Below are 20,000 nucleotides of genomic sequence, written 5' to 3' on the forward strand. Positions count from 1 at the left end.
AAAAAATATAATATAATAATAATAATAATAATAATAATAATAATAATAAGACTAGCAGAGGTTAATATCAGGAGAGGTATCTTCCAGGGCGACTCACTGTCCCCACTACTCTTCGTAGTAGCCATGATTCCCATGGCGAAAATACTACAGAAGATGGATGCCGGGTACCAACTCAAGAAAAGAGGCAACAGAATCAACCATCTGATGTTTATGGACGACATCAAGCTGTACGGTAAGAGCATCAAGGAAATAGATACCCTAATCCAGACTGTAAGGATTGTATCTGGGGACATCAGGATGGAGTTTGGAATAGAAAAATGCGCCTTAGTCAACATACAAAAAGGCAAAGTAACGAGAACTGAAGGGATAAAGCTACCAGATGGGAGCAACATCAAACACATAGATGAGACAGGATACAAATACCTGGGAATAATGGAAGGAGGGGATATAAAACACCAAGAGATGAAGGACACGATCAGGAAAGAATATATGCAGAGACTCAAGGCGATACTCAAGTCAAAACTCAACGCCGGAAATATGATAAAAGCCATAAACATATGGGCAGTGCTAGTAATCAGATACAGCGCAGGAACAGTGGAATGGACGAAGGCAGAACTCCGCAGCATAGATCAGAAAACCAGGAAACATATGACAATACACAAAGCACTACACCCAAGAGCAAATACGGACAGACTATACATAACACGAAAGGAAGGAGGGAGAGGACTACTAAGTATAGAGGACTGCGTCAACACCGAGAACAGAGCACTGGGGCAATATCTGAAAACCAGTGAAGACGAGTGGCTAAAGAGTGCATGGGAAGAAGGACTAATAAAAGTAGACGAAGACCCACAAATATACAGAGACAGGAGAATGACAGACAGAACAGAGGACTGGCACAACAAACAAATGCACGGACAATACATGAGACAGACTAAAGAACTAGCCAGCGATGACACATGGCAATGGCTACAGAGGGGAGAGCTCAAGAAGGAAACTGAAGGAATGATAACAGCGGCACAAGATCAGGCCCTAAGAACCAGATATGTTCAAAGAACGATAGATGGAAATAACATCTCTCCCATATGTAGGAAGTGCAATACGAAAAATGAAACCATAAACCACATAGCAAGCGAATGCCCGGCACTTGCACAGAACCAGTACAAAAAGAGGCATGATTCAGTAGCAAAAGCCCTCCACTGGAGCCTGTGCAAGAAACATCAGCTACCTTGCAGTAATAAGTGGTACGAGCACCAACCTGAGGGAGTGATAGAAAACGATCACGCAAAGATCCTCTGGGACTATGGTATCAGGACGGATAGGATGATACGTGCAAACAGACCAGACGTGACGTTGATTGACAAAGTCAAGAAGAAAGTATCACTCATTGATGTCGCAATACCATGGGACACCAGAGTTGAAGAGAAAGAGAGGGAAAAAATGGATAAGTGTCAAGATCTGAAAATAGAAATAAGAAGGATATGGGATATGCCAGTGGAAATCGTACCCATAATCATAGGAGCACTAGGCACGATCCCAAGATCCCTGAAAAGGAATCTAGAAAAACTAGAGGCTGAAGTAGCTCCGGGCCTCATGCAGAAGAGTGTGATCCTAGAAACGGCACACATAGTAAGAAAAGTGATGGACTCCTAAGGAGGCAGGATGCAACCCGGAGCCCCACACTAATAATAATAATAATAATGGTCTTCAGCCTTTGCCGTTCATCTTAGCATATGGGTGGCAGGGAAGAGCAGTGATTTTAAATGCGCTTTCTGAGAATATATTTTTTGGTGCTTTGAGTAGGTTCTTCACTGGTATGAAGTACCTATGCTTTCACGAATGGCAAACTGAAAACCAAATATTTACTAGTATTCCATTGCAAATTGTTGAAACAAAATAGGTTAAACACTGGCGTACTGTTTAACTTCAAAATTGAAAGCCGAGAACTTAAATTATTTTCTGGAGGTACAGCAAGAAAGAAATTGCTTTGTTTTATCTCGTGGGCATTCATGAAAAATGGGACAATTTGATAAGTCAGTATTATAATAAGGACCAGAATTCAAACCGCTGCTAGCTAGTGTAATGGATTATGTTTGATCCTTAGGTTTTCCCCAACATGATTTTGAATTCTCTCAGGGAAGTTAAATTTCTTGACTCATTTCCTGAAAGACTTTCGGTGAAAATCAAATCCAAGCAAGGCGTGATCCGACTAAATTTAAATAAATAAACCATAATTTATTACAAATCGTTTTTCTGTACTGTTTAACAAGCACATTATTTTTTACATGTTCGCCCTAATAAATAAATCATGAATATCCTATCCTACAATTTCTGTATCTTTAACTCTACGCAAAACACCTTCTTCAGTAGGCTTTCCTACCCCCCAACAAGAACAACAACGGCAAGAACAAGTTAGTTTGTAGGCTTACTCCCCGAGTAAGCGAAAATATCAAGCGACGAGGAAGCTGAAAGTTACAATGATGTAACACAAAATAACGTGAATTTTTTAATGGTGTACAAAAGGCACGTAAAGGACCCACCTGCAGGTGTGTTAAAGTAATTGCGATGTTCTTCGCCTCTGTTTCTTGAGCTGGTCGATTTGCTTTCGGCACTCTGTAAGCGTCATCTAAATATTTCTTCAGTACCCCACAATCTCTCATTCTGAGTATTCTGAAAAGTATCATCAGTTTTTAAAATTTTTCGTGTTTCATAATTTTGATAGTAGAAAGATGTTACAAATACCAGTCTGAATAATATAAATATATACTGTATATGTATATATATATATATATATGTATATATATATATATATATATATATATATATATATATATATAATTCATATACACATTTATATGTGTATATATATACAATTATGTATATACATATATACAACACACACACACACACACACACACACATATATATATATATATATATATTATATATATATATATATATATATATATATCAATGTCATTATATATGAAAACAAAAGCAAAAAGAAAGTGAACTTGAACCTTTCTGAACTTGAACATTAGGTCATGAAAGCTATGTATGTATCTTCCTAGTCCCTCCTCTTAAAATAAATTGCCAACTTACGCGCGACTCAGTGCACCTGTGACGGGAGAACCTTTCTGACAAACAATCCCAATATACGACGGAAAAAGCCTTTCTCTGCTGAGGTGCAGCTTCTCCTTTCCATACATGATTTCGAACAGACGAGCGAAGCCATCACCGATGATAAAAACAAATCTCTCCTCCAGAACCTGTAAGTTATATTTCGACGTAAATAAATATGGTCTTCAACAAACAAATGCATTTCGTTTGGCTTTATATGCATCACTGTGACTCAAAATATGCTGAAAAATTGCCAATGAACCATGGTGTAACAAGAAGGAGAATTTGAAAGCTTATGTAACTTCCTTGTTCTGAGAACCTTCCTTCTCTCTCTCTCTCTCTCTCTCTCTCTCTCTCTCTCTCTCTCTCTCTCTCTCTCTCTCTCTCTCTCTCTCTCTCTCTCTTTCTTCCAGTACAATTTACATAAAATCTACTAAGCACAATGCACATGTGAGTAGAAAGAAGATAGAGGCCAAGAGATGTTTCAGAAGATAGTCAAACAGTATTATATTTTCACGCCAACTAAAGAGGTCCAGCATCATGAACAATGCCAACAGGGATGACAGTTCCACACTTTTACTTCCTCACACAAGCTGCATAGGCCCTGCACTGGCAACACTACCAAGAAGGAAGACAATTCCAAATTACAGCCTCACTTCCACTAGAGAGCTGACATCAGAAAAAACTTCCCAGAGGATGGATAGTTCCACACTTTTTGTCTCACTCGAATATATGAGCCTCAGCATCCTGAACACTGTCGGCAGGGAGGACCATCTCACAGTTTATCTGCCTGTTTCCTTTGGCTTTGGCCAGTTTGATGCAAGAGCACAAACAGAATGTAAATACTAAGGATATGCCAAACAAATAGCCCATACGTACTATCTATAAACTCACAGGATTTGCTGCAGCGGATAATGAAAAGTTCCTGTTAGATTAAATTACACCCTGAAATATTGATCAAGAAGACAGTATTCCAAGGGTGGTAGGCCAGAACAACTAATTCCATAGTATAAATACTACCATCATGCATCAGTACCTTTATTTCAGTAAACACTACTCTGCAAAACACAAGACTAATGTCTTCTGTTTTGCAGAGTAGTGTTCTGGAACTTTGGTGCGAATTTTAGCCATTGCTAAGAACATGCTAGTCCAACTTCGGAGCATGATAAAATAGTACATAAACCTGGCAACTTAGGATGAAATTATTCACTCCAGAAACCAAAATGAACCAAGACTTCACTGAAGTACTTCAGTGAAATATCACGCACGTCCTACCTCGCCCTTACTCTCCCCACTTAGGTAACGGTATTTAATGATTCTGACTACTACATAGACTCCCAGCTTTCGTTATCCAAATGGTAAAATTTAATCATCAGATGTAACGAAAAAATGCATTTAAGGTCTTGTGACCTACCACCCTTGGAATACTGTCCTCTTGATCAGTTTTTAAAAGTCTGATTTAATCTGACGGGAGCCTTTCATCAACAGCCGTCTTCTGCTGGTAAATTTAAGCACGAATATCTCATGGCTTACCTAATCCAAGAGAGGTCTACACTTGAAGAGGACTGAACTTGTCTCTTATCAGGGTTCCCTTGATATAGCCACTGGAGAAATCTAAATATCACAAGCATAGAATTTCTTCCTGTACATATCCTTCTTTTAAGTATCTAAATTCAAGACCCTTGTACAGGGAGTCAAGACCAATTTTCTAGTGTCTCTCAAGAACACTGTAATAACATTTTATATTTTCGTTATTGATCCTTCTTTACAGAAGTTAGACGATAGTCTGATGAAAACATCTTAATTAAACAAGCTAATATAGCTCCATTTCCAAAACTTATACAGAGATACAAATCTATTTCACTAAAACCAGAGTACTGATTTTATGATACAAAAGTTAGTTCATATCTCATTTTCTCTACAAGAGTATGTTGATATACTTCAAGAGGATATTGTAGTTTTTGCTATAATTTACTCAAAGTCAAAAGCATTCTTCATGAGAGAACTAGCCTAATAAAATACCTACCCGATTGACTCCAGTGTAAACGTTATCAACAAAACTCTTCGGTCTGTCTTCATGATTGAAAAGTGTCCATGTCTGCTTGAGAACTCCTTCAGTGGCGGTCTGTGAATACATCAGTTTCTCTATGAAAAATCATGACTAGTTTGGTTAAACTTTTGAATGAGGAAAACGCTTATTTGTTTCCAAGTTCATCAACCATATGTAAAAGGATACAATTTCCGTATAACAGCTGGACCACAACTTTTTGTCGACTCCATGAGCCATATTTGTAAATACTGCTTATGTCTGATCATAAGTCAGATCATATAACTGCTTACAAGGGTATAGCAAGAATATGACTTACAAAATCTTACGCAGAGTATCGCTAATTCTCAGTTCAATACTGCAACGCTTTGTTTGTGTATTGAACAAAAGGTTTTAAAAGAAATCACCACTTTGTTTACAGAACACACACACCTTAAAGAGAGATTCGTAGTTGCTTCCGCCTAAGGTTCCCACGGTAAAGCCATTCTTGACGGCCCTAGGAAGGTCTTCAAGCGAGTCTATAGGAGTCTCGTAGGTTGGGACGGCAAAGACGGCTGTTAACATTCCTGAGTACAATGCTGCGAGGAGGAAAACATTTATAAGCAGATCATCCTTAATATGTTATATCTTTACACATTTTTTAATGGGAGTAATTTAGAGCATTCTTAGATAGAAAAAAATATATTACTTAACGTACAATACCTCGGCTAAAAGTCCAAGTCAGTGCTCGAACTCCCTCATTTTTTTAGATTTATACTACAAGCCTTCCTTGTAAGGTATCAGTGTATGTATATGATATTCATCATATATAATGATGGTAATATATGATATATATATATATATATATATATATATACGTATACACACACACACACACACACACACATATATATATATATATATATTATATATATATATATATATATATATATATATATATATAAGTAGTTCGTCTGCACTCTCACTAACACTACTTCACAAACAACTTTTTATATTCTGAAACAGGTTCAGGACTAAGGTAAAAATAAATTATTCGACATTAAAGGACATTTGTGTCTTAATCCTTGAAAGTATAACAAAGACGTGTGTATTAGTGACAAATCTATCACAAAATGCCACATATTACAAACTTAATACTTAGTTATCTTGGTAGAAAGCGATTGATTCCGATTTTAAGTATAGTGTTTGGATCTATTGTTGGCCTCTGATCAAAAGCAAAAGGCATAGACATGAATCCTGGATGGGGTAGATTCATCAAAATTATTTCCCAAGGTAAAGTGAATTTGATATTGGGGGTTGTTTGGGGCTTAATATCTAAGAATATGAATATATGTATACAATATTGTATATCCATTACGTGATATGTACATATATGCATGTGTGAGTAATGAAAGTCCATATAAATCCTAGGAGTCTGCAAAACCATTTTGTTCAACATGAAAACATAATTATGTCTTCAGCAAGGTAGGCATCTGATGTCTCTTGCAGGTACAATACTACATCCAAAGGAAGATGACTTTTGGATGGTAAGACTTCAAGAGGTCCTCAAACTTTCAAGCCCTCCGTTGATACAGGTTATGGATTAGCTTTCCTATACAATTTACAGTTCCTTGTTAATGCAGCTTACAAGTTGTCTTCTCACAAACGTTTAAGCTCCTGGTTAATATTTCTTGCAATAAAGTCTTCCTGAAAATCTTAGGCTCCTCCTTCATGCAGTTTTTCAATATAAGAATTCCTTACTACACTTGAAGTTCCTGTATAATGCAGATTTCAAGGAGAATGACAAATCCTACAAGTCAGTGGTGTGGATTAATTATGAATTTAAGATGATACATAGACATGAATGACACACAGAATAATAGTACAAATGAGTGATCCTGATTATTTATGAATTTAAATAATATATAGACATGAATGACAGAGATACAAATCTGGTTGCGTGAGAGAAAAATGTTCATATTTAATTACAATGAAGTGGCAAGTCTTTCCACGAATGTGAATCCAAAGGCATAGAATTAAACAGCCTGAAATCATGCATTTTGATAACAAAGTTTTCACAAAACCCAAACATTTTTACAATTCAGGAAGTTGACTCATAAAACCGAAGGCAACTTGTTACTGGAGGTCTTTATTACACCAAAACAATTTCATTTGTATAGTAGTATTCGGAATCTGTCGTACAAGGAGGAAGGACTGCGAGCTTCTCCCCAGAAATTGATGTTCATTCCTATTACTGTTTTTCCTGATTACTCACATCCGGTAAAAGGTGCTGATCTTTAATGATTAATACAGAAGTGATAATATGGCATTGAATTTTACAAATTTTGAATCCTCTGGATGTCCAGCTTTCTGACGAAATCGGTATTGCATAAGTTTGCTGAAAAATGACATTCTGATTCTAATACGCAGGATTATTGGCGATGGAGTGTTCATTATTGAAACAAAATAAGATACAGGTCCTTCTGTGTGTAAAGAAGCAATTGTAGTTCAGAAATACTGCGGTTTGCAATAAAAAGTTACCTGAATGTATGGCGCAGAAGATAAACCAGAATAAAAGAACAAGTCTGACTTGCAACGAGTCCTCATTTAGAGAAGAGCCCTGATTGACAATACTTCGAAATACGTTAAACTGAAACCACTGGAGGTCCATCTTCACATCAGCAGCCAAGAGCTTATTTAGGAGAAACGAGATGCCAAAAACGACAGGTCCCATGAGTAAAACGGTCGACGTAACAAAAATCCAGATCTGTTTCAGAGAAGAGAAATATCAATGTCAGAATACAACCGACTGAAAAATGCAATCTCAGTAGATGTAAAAATCTTACAGGTGAATCCTTCTGCATATATTCTATGCTTGTTAACGCTCTTGTACGTACTACATTTGAGGACAGTTTTGGATTCGTATTTGCTTAAGGAGCTTCTTTATGGGTTCAGAAATATGAAATAAAAATATGAAATAAACATCATAATAATCACGCACATCCCTCACACCAAATGTTAAAGTCACATCAGGTGGGTGCCGGTATTTGCTTAGGCATAATTTTATTTGTGCAATCAAGGTTATGAAAGAAGCCTTATAGGACGTTTGAGGACACTACTAATAGAAGTACTTCATATGGGAATGAAGTATTGTTGTTCATTTCTAACAGAATGAATAACATCTCCAGATGAACTGTCTGCTGAACATGCAAAGTCTGACAATGGTGAAATATGTAATTTAGAGACAAGTCTATATCACAGCATGTGTGAAAAATGGACGAGAATTTGTTGCAATGGGATGGTCAAATGAAGAAAACTGGGAAAACTGAGGAAAGATTGTATATAACAGTTCGAGGATGGTTGAAGACAGAAAAGGCAAAAATGATCAACTGATGCCAGCGTCAGAATTACAAAACTTTGATGTGTATGAATTTCAAACAATGAAAAGTACAGCTGAATAGTATAGTATATGGGTTCTGACGTGCTTAGCTAAAACATGACCAAATTACAGTAAATAAAGAAAACAGGTAATGACAATGAGGAGTGGAAATGAACTTCCAGAAATTATCAACACAGAGCTTTAGTTCTTCATTACATTGTCAATTTATGAATGTATCAATAAATGCAGTGTTGGTTTTATCAGATCACCCTTCAACCAAGTGGTATCGTGGTGCAGGGGTGTAGCAGCTAGTTCACAATTGCTGGATCAGTGAACTGCTACCAGCCCAACCGCCCACCAGTCTATCCAGCAACCAACCTCGCCCATTAAGACAAGCTACGAAACTGAAAAGCTACACACTACTGGAACTAACATTCAGATATATATATATATATATATATATATATATTATATATATATATATATATATATATATATATATATATATATATATATATATATATATATATATATATATATATATATATATATATATACCTGAAGTGTGAAGGGGCTGAGAATTGAAAACGCCTTATTCTTTTCTTTTGGAGATCTTGACAATAACAAGTATCGTCCACTGTGGTAGGCAGCAGTGAAGTCTACAACCCTCATTCTAGTATCTGTGAAAATGAGAAAGGATATTAAGAGTAAAAATGTTTTGAAGGCGTAACAGAAGGAAAACTTCACGGTTATACCACGAAACAACTGCTAGGAGAGGATGGAAAGTAAGATGGAAGAAAGAGAATATGAACGGAGGCACAGCAAAAGGAATGAAAGGAGTTGCAGCTAGTGGCTGAAAGGACTCTGCAAAGAATCTTGAGTAATGCCTAAAGTACACCGCGTGAGGTGCACTGACGCCACTAACCCCTTACAAGTTTTTTTTTTGCTAGTCATTTTCATCATATTCTAAACCTCACAGCTAGAGCTTTCCTGCTTTAAAGGAAATTTACCTGACATGGACATCACTGACATTCCAAGAGCAGCCTCTCGCTTTGCTACCATTCCAATGATTCCTGTTACATTTCCATCCGGAAAAAGATCTCCCCAAGCATTGTCTCGTGGAATATATGCTTTGTATCTGAAAGGGAACACTTCAAAATGTCATTGAAATTAATAATCATTAGGGTATGCAACCATGCACATAGTAATAATTCATCATCTCTCTTTTGTAATGAAATGTATGCGTTTTGAAGCAACTCATATGAATTAGTCAAAAGCGTCCCGAGAACGATTAAATATGTACAGTAAAAGAAGCTTGAATGCATATCTATTGTGACGTTAATATTTCCGGCACCAAACCACTCTAGGATCTGAAGTTCGGCTGATTCTAATTTAATGATAAAAACATACCGAAGAAATTGCTATGACCAGGAGGAATAAGATGATGAGATAATACTCATACGAAAATCAGCAAGGTAACAAGGCTGAATTGGCTAACACATAAAAGACAACCCATGGCATGACGTCAGCAATTATTGTGCATGCCCATACCATGCATGGTCCCGATTTTCCACTTAATTTCATTGAGCTGAACTGAACCATGCTGAAGGCAACCTGGTATGCAGTATCAATTTCAGCCAATACGTTTTGTAATGGTCACATGACCCTTGAATTCTCAGTCTGATCTTCTTCAGCTTGTATTTCTCCTTGTGGCTCCATCATTAATGGGTTCTAAATAAAACTCTCGTCCTCTCTCTCATGCTACGCTAACCTATCATAAACTAGAATTAACCTACTGAAGAATGAACAGAAATTCCTTACGTAAAATTCAGAGCTGAAGCCAAGTCGTTCATAATGCTTGGATCAGTGCCTGTTGCCTCAACGCTCCCGTCAGGTTGGGTTTTTCCCACTTTCATTATTAAGACGAGTTCCTTGATGGCCACCTTAAAATGGCGTCCACTCAGGTCATAGGACTCCTGCGACTCGAAGGAAAGGATCTCCTTCAAGTCCTTTGTCATCTCCCACCGGCCTTTGTTCGTAAATCTGCAACAAGGAAAATTTTGCTTAAGAGTATGTCTCTATGTCCTCTAAATATATATATATATATATATATATATATATATATATATATATATATATGTATATCTATATATATATATATATATATATATATATAATATATATATATATAAATATATATAAATCAACCCCCCACTATTCACGGTCTCACAAATCGCAGATTCGCCTATCCGCAAATTTCTCTATGAAACATATATACACATTGTTCGCAGAAAATTCACCCATTCCCTGATTACTTTATTTTCATATAATTTTCATGACAAAATGCAGCTTTTGTTATAAAACTATTAAAATACTCAGGTATAAGCATTCTTAGAGATTTTTTTGTGCTTGAATTATCAAACTAGGCAGTTCTAAGCATTTTTAAAGAGGTTATAAGTATCCGTAGATTTAAGAAATTCGCGGGGGAGTGTGGTACACATCCCCTGCGAATACTGGGCCCTCAACTGAAAATGAAAGACAGCCTAGGAGATCAGCAATCAGCAATTTTACTAAAATTGAGGGATGAATATCAACTGACTATACTTCCACATGCATCTGGGGCAAGTAAAAGACCCAAAATTCAATGTACCGATAGTTATACGAGTTTAGCATCAAGAAAACAAGAATGTGGCGTAGGGATTTTTATGTAACTAGGTATAGTGAATTACATGTTATTCCCCTTATTTTCAAACACATCACCCAGTAGAGTTAACTTTTCGTTTGGACAGTGAGTGACACAGCCATCTGGTTTAAGCAAAGGAGGGACTGTAGTCCAAGCCAAATAAGTAACCTCAGTAATGTATGTAATACCACTCTTATTTTTTAATCCCGTAATACATGCGTCTCTTCTCTAGGTCTTAAGAATAAAGTGAAAAAGAATATGCAAAACGATGACCAATGGCTGTAATATGTGGACTGAAATGAGGGATACAGCTAAAACATGAATTTGCTGTTAAAAGAAATAAAAAGGTAAAGTCACATATAAATTCATGGACGTCCGGGTGTTTGAGAGATTTACTGGCCAAATGTTCAGCTACCTAACTCTGCTGTAGAAAGTTTCGGTGTGTGCCCATCTTACGTCACTATACAGACCCGTTGTCCAGACAGGGGTTGGATGGAATTCAGCTTTATGCCCGAAGACATCCATGAACTTATATGAGTGACTATACATAGTCTACAGAGACTTTAGTTAGGCATTTAACTCTATAGACGCTATAGTTAATTTACAGGAGTAAATTCAAGAGAAATCTTGGGATAAGTTTTTTACTACTTACCGAGTAATTCCGTAATCATCGATAGAAGGTAAATAATGAATGAAATATCCATCAGAGGTCTTTACAAAGACAATAACCTGAGTACCCTCGTTAACAAACTCCTCAAGTCTGGCAACACTGTTGTAGGCGTCGCTTCCTTCCATTATTAAAAGCCAAGTGACCAAATGAGTCTTCAGCAATTTCCCCCTCATCTGTTGATATTGAATGCTATAAATACTGGGTTATGACTTGACACTATTTTTAAAGTACAAAAATAAATGGACCTATTAGGTCATTTATTGCTGAAGGGGAAACTGAGAATAGAGAGGTTTGAAAGGTGTAACAGGAGGAAAACCTTACAGTTGCACAATGAATCAATTGTTAGGAGAGGGTGGATACCAAAATGGAAGTGGAGGAAAGGGAATATGAATGGAGGCACAATAAATGGAGTGAAAGAGGTTGCAGCTATTGGGTCTAAGTGATGCAGCAAAGACCCTTAAGTAAGTCTAAAGTGCACCACGTGAGGTGAATGACGTCACTACTCCGCTACAGGGTATACTATATAAATGTTCATCTGTCACATTATTTTTGTTCTATGTCCTTCCCCATAGACTCAGAGGCATTCTTACTGTTTGGAAGACGTTGAGTATATTGGCAGGTGTGTCCAGAAGCAGCAGGAAGTTCTTCCTCTCAGACGGAGTCAGCGTCTGGAGCAAAGTCTCCGTCTTTCCGTCACTCTTGAATTTCATTTGTAGGACAAAGTCTGCAGCAATCAGTTCAGGTAAGTCGTTTATTACCTCTGAAGGAAGAGCAATGGAAAGCATCACTAATTTGATCTTTTTTAAAAAGGGTACTTGAATATTCATAATGCCAACTAGACTTTTCACTCAATTGCTGACTGAGGTGCTAATAAAATTTTTTACTTCTAGAAAAAGAAGAAGTTAGGAAGACGCACACACTGATGAAAAATAGAGATATCTATTGTCTTTGTGAACGACTCTAAAATTAATAAAATTTTAATTTCCTATAATATAAATAAAAAATGAAAGGTTAATAAAACTATTCAACATTCTACTATAAAAAAAACAACTACTAGATCTCTTTGGTGTCTGATTCTTGGAACGATGCAGACATGCTGAATGCTAAATGTACTTCTCTTCGTCTCCTGGTGTTCTGAACTTGTAAAATAAAATTATGGTGTCATGCCTTGCCTTGTGTTGTTAACAAGCTGGACTGCAGCAATTTGGCTGCAAGCATTAATCAATATTCCTCAGTTTTTAAATTAAATGCAACTGTCTATTTATTGTTGAACTTGGAATATAAAATTTAGGACAAAAGCCAAACACTGGGACCTAAGAAGTCATTCAGCGCTGAAAATAATGTTGCAAGAATTATTAAGAGAGGGTGGAGGGTAAGATGAAAGAAAAGAGAATACGAACATAGGTATTATAGTCAAAGGGGTTGCAGATACGACGTTGCAGAGAACCTTGAGCGATGCCTACAGTACAACGCGTGAGGTACACTGACGGCACTAACCCTACGTGGAGGTCTATTTCTAGGTCTACATCATCAGCATCTTACCTTCATATTCCGGACCATATAATAATGTCAGCCCTCTCTTGCTATTCTTTATGAAAGCCTTTACTGGTTTCATGACGTCATATGCCGAGATAGTACTGATGGAGCAAAAGAAAAATGATTCAGTCAACAGTATCTTTTTGTTTATAAAGTAGAAGGGACATTGTTATGGTGCAACCACGCTGCAATAAAATACACATGGGGAGACTTATCACAGCCATATCACGAACAAGTTACTAACAAGTCTGAGACTTCGAACGTTTATCCCTTGTTTATTTAAGATTCATCATCTACTACAGTCGTCGACTTGTTTTCAACTCGTGTGAGGCACGTATGCAAAAAGTTGCTGACTTGTTTTTACATGTTTTACTATAGTGCGGATATATTTAATATACTCGTGGCATATACAGAGAATAATGTAGATTATATATAATAATATATTTATATATATTTATCGATATATATATATATATATATATATCATATATATATCATATATATATACATTATTATATATATATATATATATATATATATATATATAATATATATATATTATATATATATATAATATATATTATATTATATTATTACACATATAAATAAAGATAAATGCCCCGAAGGACAAATAAACGAAGGAGGTCTGCAAGATCTTTCGACTTTAAAAGTCCTTTACTGAGCAGATACTGACATAAATACGAGAAAAGACAATACAAGAAGGTTCGTATAACTGACAGATAGGGATTATAAAGGGATTAGTACCTAGAATCCGACACACCTGGAAGATAAAAAACCTTCCCAAACAAGCATAAACAATGGGTGCAATTAAAGGTTTAAGACAATCATCTCAGATACAATTTCCAGACAATTAAAGGATTATAGGTGACAGCTATTCGGAACTTGGTAAACAAAACCATATTCAACAATACATGACAGACATACATTACAACAAAATTTAATAACTCTAAGGCAACTGATTTTTATTTAAGTCAGTAATTATATCTTTGAGGTCATTCTTAAACATGTTACAGATACAATGGTCTAAATGAAAAAGGCCCCGACTAACATTGAAATTACAATGGAAAGTAAGTTGTATTAAAGCAGATTCTAAAAGATTTCGTGATAAGACATCTCTTGACCATGCAATTACTGAACTATCAATCCAATTATTTCGGTGTTTGTTTTCACTTAAATGAATGAATAATGCATTAGATTTTTGCCCAGTTTTTACAAAGTATTTATGCTGGCTTAGCCTTACTTCTAAGCCTTTGCTGGACTGTCCGAGATAGAATGAGGGACAATCCATACATGGAATTTTATATATTATGTTGTTGCTTTCTCTGGGGCCATTTTTTATTAACATTCTTTTTAGTGTGTTATTATAGGAAAAAACAAGGTTGACATTAAAAGCTTTTAACAATGGTTTAATGTTTCAAATCCGTTAAAATAAGGCAAACTGAGAATGTTCTTAGAATTTTCTTTGTGTGTGTTATTTACAGTATAAAACTTTTTGTGGGCTTTATTATAACAAATGTCTAATATATGTGAAGGATAGCATAAATCTTTCCCTATTTTTCTTATGTATTCAATTTCTTGATCCAAATATTGTGGACTGACAATTCGCAATGCTCGTGAAGACATAGAGGAAAAAATTGATATTTTTATATTAAGATGATGGCCTGAGAAGAAATGAACATAAGTTAAGTTGTTAGTCGGTTTCCTATAAATACTGAATTTACATTGAAATGGTTCTCTATGTATCAAAACGTCTAAGAAAGGGAGGCAATTGTCTTTTTCTAATTCTAGAGTAAACTTAATCGATGGTACCTGGTTATTTAATCTAGAGAGTAAATCATTTACATCAATACCGACAGGAAGAACAGCTAAACAATCATCAACATAACGATACCACTTTACAGGAATATGAATGATATTAGGTAAGTAGCGTTTTTCAAAGAATTCCATATACAGGTTTGAGAGTAATGGTGATAAAGGATTTCCCATTGCCATGCCAAAAATTTGTTGATAAAATTCACCATTTAATATAAACTTACAATCACAAATGCACAAACTCGTGAGTGAAATAATGTGACTTATAGGTAGAGGTAATTCATGCTGAGTTAGTTCATTACTAAGATATTCTAAAATAGAGTCTATAGGGACTTTAGTAAAAAGAGAACATACATCAAAACTAACGAATCTATCAGTAGGGCAAAGAGCAATTTTGTTTAATTTATCAACTAAATCTAGAGAATTATATATATGAGAATCGGAGATGGTTCCAAGTAACGGGGACAAGATCTTAGTGATATATTTCGAGAGTTTATTATGAAATTGAACCAACAGTACTGATAATAGGCCGCATAGGGTTATTTTCTTTGTGCGTTTTGTCACATTATTTCACTCACGAGTTTGTGCATTTGTGATTGTAAGTTTATATTAAATGGTGAATTTTATCAACAAATTTTTGGCATGGCAATGGGAAATCCTTTATCACCATTACTCTCAAACCTGTATATGGAATTCTTTGAAAAACGCTACTTACCTAATATCATTCATATTCCTGTAAAGTGGTATCGTTACGTTGATGATTGTTTAGCTGTTCTTCCTGTCGGTATTGATGTAAATGATTTACTCTCTAGATTAAATAACCAGGTACCATCGATTAAGTTTACTCTAGAATTAGAAAAAGACAATTGCCTCCCTTTCTTAGACGTTTTGATACATAGAGAACCATTTCAATGTAAATTCAGTATTTATAGGAAACCGACTAACAACTTAACTTATGTTCATTTCTTCTCAGGCCATCATCTTAATATAAAAATATCAATTTTTTCCTCTATGTCTTCACGAGCATTGCGAATTGTCAGTCCACAATATTTGGATCAAGAAATTGAATACATAAGAAAAATAGGGAAAGATTTATGCTATCCTTCACATATATTAGACATTTGTTATAATAAAGCCCACAAAAAGTTTTATACTGTAAATAACACACACAAAGAAAATTCTAAGAACATTCTCAGTTTGCCTTATTTTAACGGATTTGAAACCATTAAACCATTGTTAAAAGCTTTTAATGTCAACCTTGTTTTTCCTATAATAACACACTAAAAAGAATGTTAATAAAAAATGGCCCCAGAGAAAGCAACAACATAATATATAAAATTCCATGTATGGATTGTCCCTCATTCTATCTCGGACAGTCCAGCAAAGGCTTAGAAGTAAGGCTAAGCCAGCATAAATACTTTGTAAAAACTGGGCAAAAATCTAATGCATTATTCATTCATTTAAGTGAAAACAAACACCGAAATAATTGGATTGATAGTTCAGTAATTGCATGGTCAAGAGATGTCTTATCACGAAATCTTTTAGAATCTGCTTTAATACAACTTACTTTCCATTGTAATTTCAATGTTAGTCGTGGCCTTTTTCATTTAGACCATTGTATCTGTAACATGTTTAAGAATGACCTCAAAGATATAATTACTGACTTAAATAAAAATCAGTTGCCTTAGAGTTATTAAATTTTGTTGTAATGTATGTCTGTCATGTATTGTTGAATATGGTTTTGTTTACCAAGTTCCGAATAGCTGTCACCTATAATCCTTTAATTGTCTGGAAATTGTATCTGAGATGATTGTCTTAAACCTTTAATTGCACCCATTGTTTATGCTTGTTTGGGAAGGTTTTTTATCTTCCAGGTGTGTCGGATTCTAGGTACTAATCCCTTTATAATCCCTATCTGTCAGTTATACGAACCTTCTTGTATTGTCTTTTCTCGTATTTATGTCAGTATCTGCTCAGTAAAGGACTTTTAAAGTCGAAAGATCTTGCAGACCTCCTTCGTTTATTTTTCCTTCGTGGCATTTATCTTTATTTATGGATTTATCACGTTCCTAACTTTCGTGATTCAGTTATACATATATATACATATATATATATACATACATAATATATATATATATATATATATATATATATATATATATATATATATATATATATGCAATCATGTTAATTATTAAACTTCCACTAACCTGAGACTAGGACTGGTGATTTTTCCAATGGTACTGGGACTTACCCCCACCGGGAGCTGTTTACCAGCGAACTCTTGTGACAAAGATCCTGATGATACGATCATGAGAGCCAGTGCTAGAATTTATGAAAGTCAAGGAAATAAATTAAAATTTATGAAGACTATGATGTTCCACAGAGAAAAGGTTCGTTTATCATTACTACTAGGTATCGAATAAGAAATTTCTTAGACAATTGCTAGTTTTAATGAGATTATCAAATGTTGAGATCAAACCTCTCTCATAGTGATTTTGGAAAATTGGAATGACGGGTCGGCTTTCAGTCACACAAAAGGATTATTGGTTATGTCAATACTACGACGTATGAACTGAGCTTTATCGTCCATCAATGACCTTCGAGACCAAAGAAGTGTTAACGAAGAATAACAGCGAGGAATTCTTCTCAAAAACCTTCTTTTCGTATGAAATGCCTTTAAAAGCTCGTTTGAAGATTTCACAAAAGCCCTAAAACAGGTTACCTCACCTCTTTTGTTTTCGATTAGATGATTTTCTTTCCATTCTGCACCATCACCGTACTTTGAATTTTCTTTAAGTTCTGTCAAGAAACCAGTGATATTATAGGGAATGTCAAATTGTCGCAATTCTTTTCCATACACGTTCGTCATCGATTTCATGGGTTACCGTAGGTCATGAAGAGTAGGACTGTAAGATTTAGGCAAAGTCCAAATACTGAGACATACGAGGTCATTCAGCGCTAGAAGGGAAATTGCGAGTAAAAAGGTTCGAGAGGTGTAACAGGAGGAAAACCTGAAGGAGTTACACCGTGAAACGGTGGAAAGCAAGATGGAAGAAAGATAATGTGTATGGATGTATAGTAACGAATGAGCGGGGTTGCAGTTAGTGGCCAAAGGGACGCTGGAAAGAACATGAATGAATGCCTACAGCGCACCGCCTCCTACGGGGCGTAAAAGGTGATAGCTTGAAGAATGTTTCATACTTTTAATCTACCGTGCACAGAGACTTTCGCCATATTTCGAAAAAACATTTCCTCACCCGCACCTGATAACCAATGCCAAGGATAAAACAAATCACTCTCACTAATTAGATGACGATGCGTCAGGAGTCACTGGTGAAAATTTGACCCGTCCTTCCGGTCCTGGAAGACATGTGTTTCGTTCCTCTGGGTTACTCCGCCCAGTCCTTCATGGCCAAACATAGCCCCACCCCTCTTGCCAACCCCAACCCTCTACACCTCCTCCTTCGTCAAACTTCTTTGTGCGCCTGTGTCCCTTTCTCTCTTTCAACAATTTTTCTTTGAAATTCCGTTACTGATTTCACATGAGAAGATACCAGAGCTCTCTATACAGCAGTTATTTCTCTCTCTCTCTCTCTCTCTCTCTCTCTCTCTCTCTCTCCTCTCTCTACCCACATACACATACACACAAAATATATATAGTATATGCATATATCTAATCAAGGAGCCTATAAAAACGCCAAAATATAGAGAGAAAATACTATATTTCAGAGACTACTGTCCCTCTCTTCATCTACCTGAAGAAAGAGAGCAGTCTCTGAAATATAGTATTTTCTCTGTATATTTTGGCGTTTTCATGGGCTCTTTTTATTATTATTATTATTATATGTATATATACATATATACATATATATACTATATATATATATATATATATATCTATATATATAATATAGTATATATAATTATATATATATGGGTATCCTATATATTAAGAGAGAGAGAGAGAGAGAGAGAGGAGAGAGAGAGAGAGAGAGAGAGAGAGAGAGAGAGAGAGAGAGAATTTCGTACTTACTCGCACACAAGGAATTCACTGTTACTGACGGCATCCTCTCCAAAAACGAAAGAACAACAAATCTGAAAAAAACAGAGAAAAACGAAATGAAAAACGTGTATTGTTAGTGAAAACATATAATGCTAAATTAAGACGTGGTAACTAGGTTATTTTATTTTAAGAAAAACTCAAAAACTTACAAATGATATTCATTATAATTACTGGCTTTGTCATTAACAAGCAGAAAAGTCGATATTAAGAGAGAAAAAAGTGCATGCCTCTGGGAAAAGGGTATCTTGGTATCACATCCCTGACGTAGAATGTGAATAACCAGTTCATGTGTCACCTAGTCAATAACACTGAGTACCTGTCAAATCTGCAAATTAACTGCAGTTACACGGGAATGCAAATATGTTGTTCAAAATAGTCTCTGGCATTTTTATAGCACAATAAGTTGATTACTGATACGGAATTTTTCAATCTTGAGTGTCCCAGAAAAGTCAGTGGCATTTTTATGTTTTTGTGCATTTGCTTTGATTTGAATTGATTATTCAGCTTGGTTATTCAGTACACATCTCTCAGATTTGCTCACATATAGCAACGTCTTCTGCTTCATGCTAGATTAGCATATCCAGCAACATTCTGACCTTCACACTGGGAAAGCAAACTATGATACAATATCAGGAACATTTTTCACGATTTAACAGCATTTTCAACAATATTTCCAGGTCCGTTTCT

General features: G+C 35.6%; 1 protein-coding gene across 1 annotated transcript in view; it reads right to left on the reverse strand.

Annotated features, from left to right (window-relative positions):
- LOC135219927 (uncharacterized) overlaps window positions 1-18,119 on the reverse strand; it is a 25,121-nt gene extending 7,002 nt beyond the window's left edge. Inside the window, exons 1-8 of the mRNA XM_064257148.1 lie at window positions 17,978-18,119; window positions 17,458-17,572; window positions 13,421-13,515; window positions 12,469-12,638; window positions 11,861-12,051; window positions 10,347-10,568; window positions 9,536-9,663; window positions 9,084-9,205 (exon numbers count right to left, since the gene is read on the reverse strand). Of these exons, the coding sequence (XP_064113218.1) occupies window positions 9,084-9,205; window positions 9,536-9,663; window positions 10,347-10,568; window positions 11,861-12,051; window positions 12,469-12,638; window positions 13,421-13,515; window positions 17,458-17,572; window positions 17,978-18,119 (1,185 nt within the window). The remainder of the gene's footprint in view (window positions 1-9,083; window positions 9,206-9,535; window positions 9,664-10,346; window positions 10,569-11,860; window positions 12,052-12,468; window positions 12,639-13,420; window positions 13,516-17,457; window positions 17,573-17,977) is intronic.
- Window positions 18,120-20,000: the final 1,881 nt, after the last annotated feature.

The sequence above is a fragment of the Macrobrachium nipponense genome, chromosome 20, assembly GCF_015104395.2.
Source record: "Macrobrachium nipponense isolate FS-2020 chromosome 20, ASM1510439v2, whole genome shotgun sequence".
Classification (NCBI taxonomy): domain Eukaryota; kingdom Metazoa; phylum Arthropoda; class Malacostraca; order Decapoda; family Palaemonidae; genus Macrobrachium; species Macrobrachium nipponense.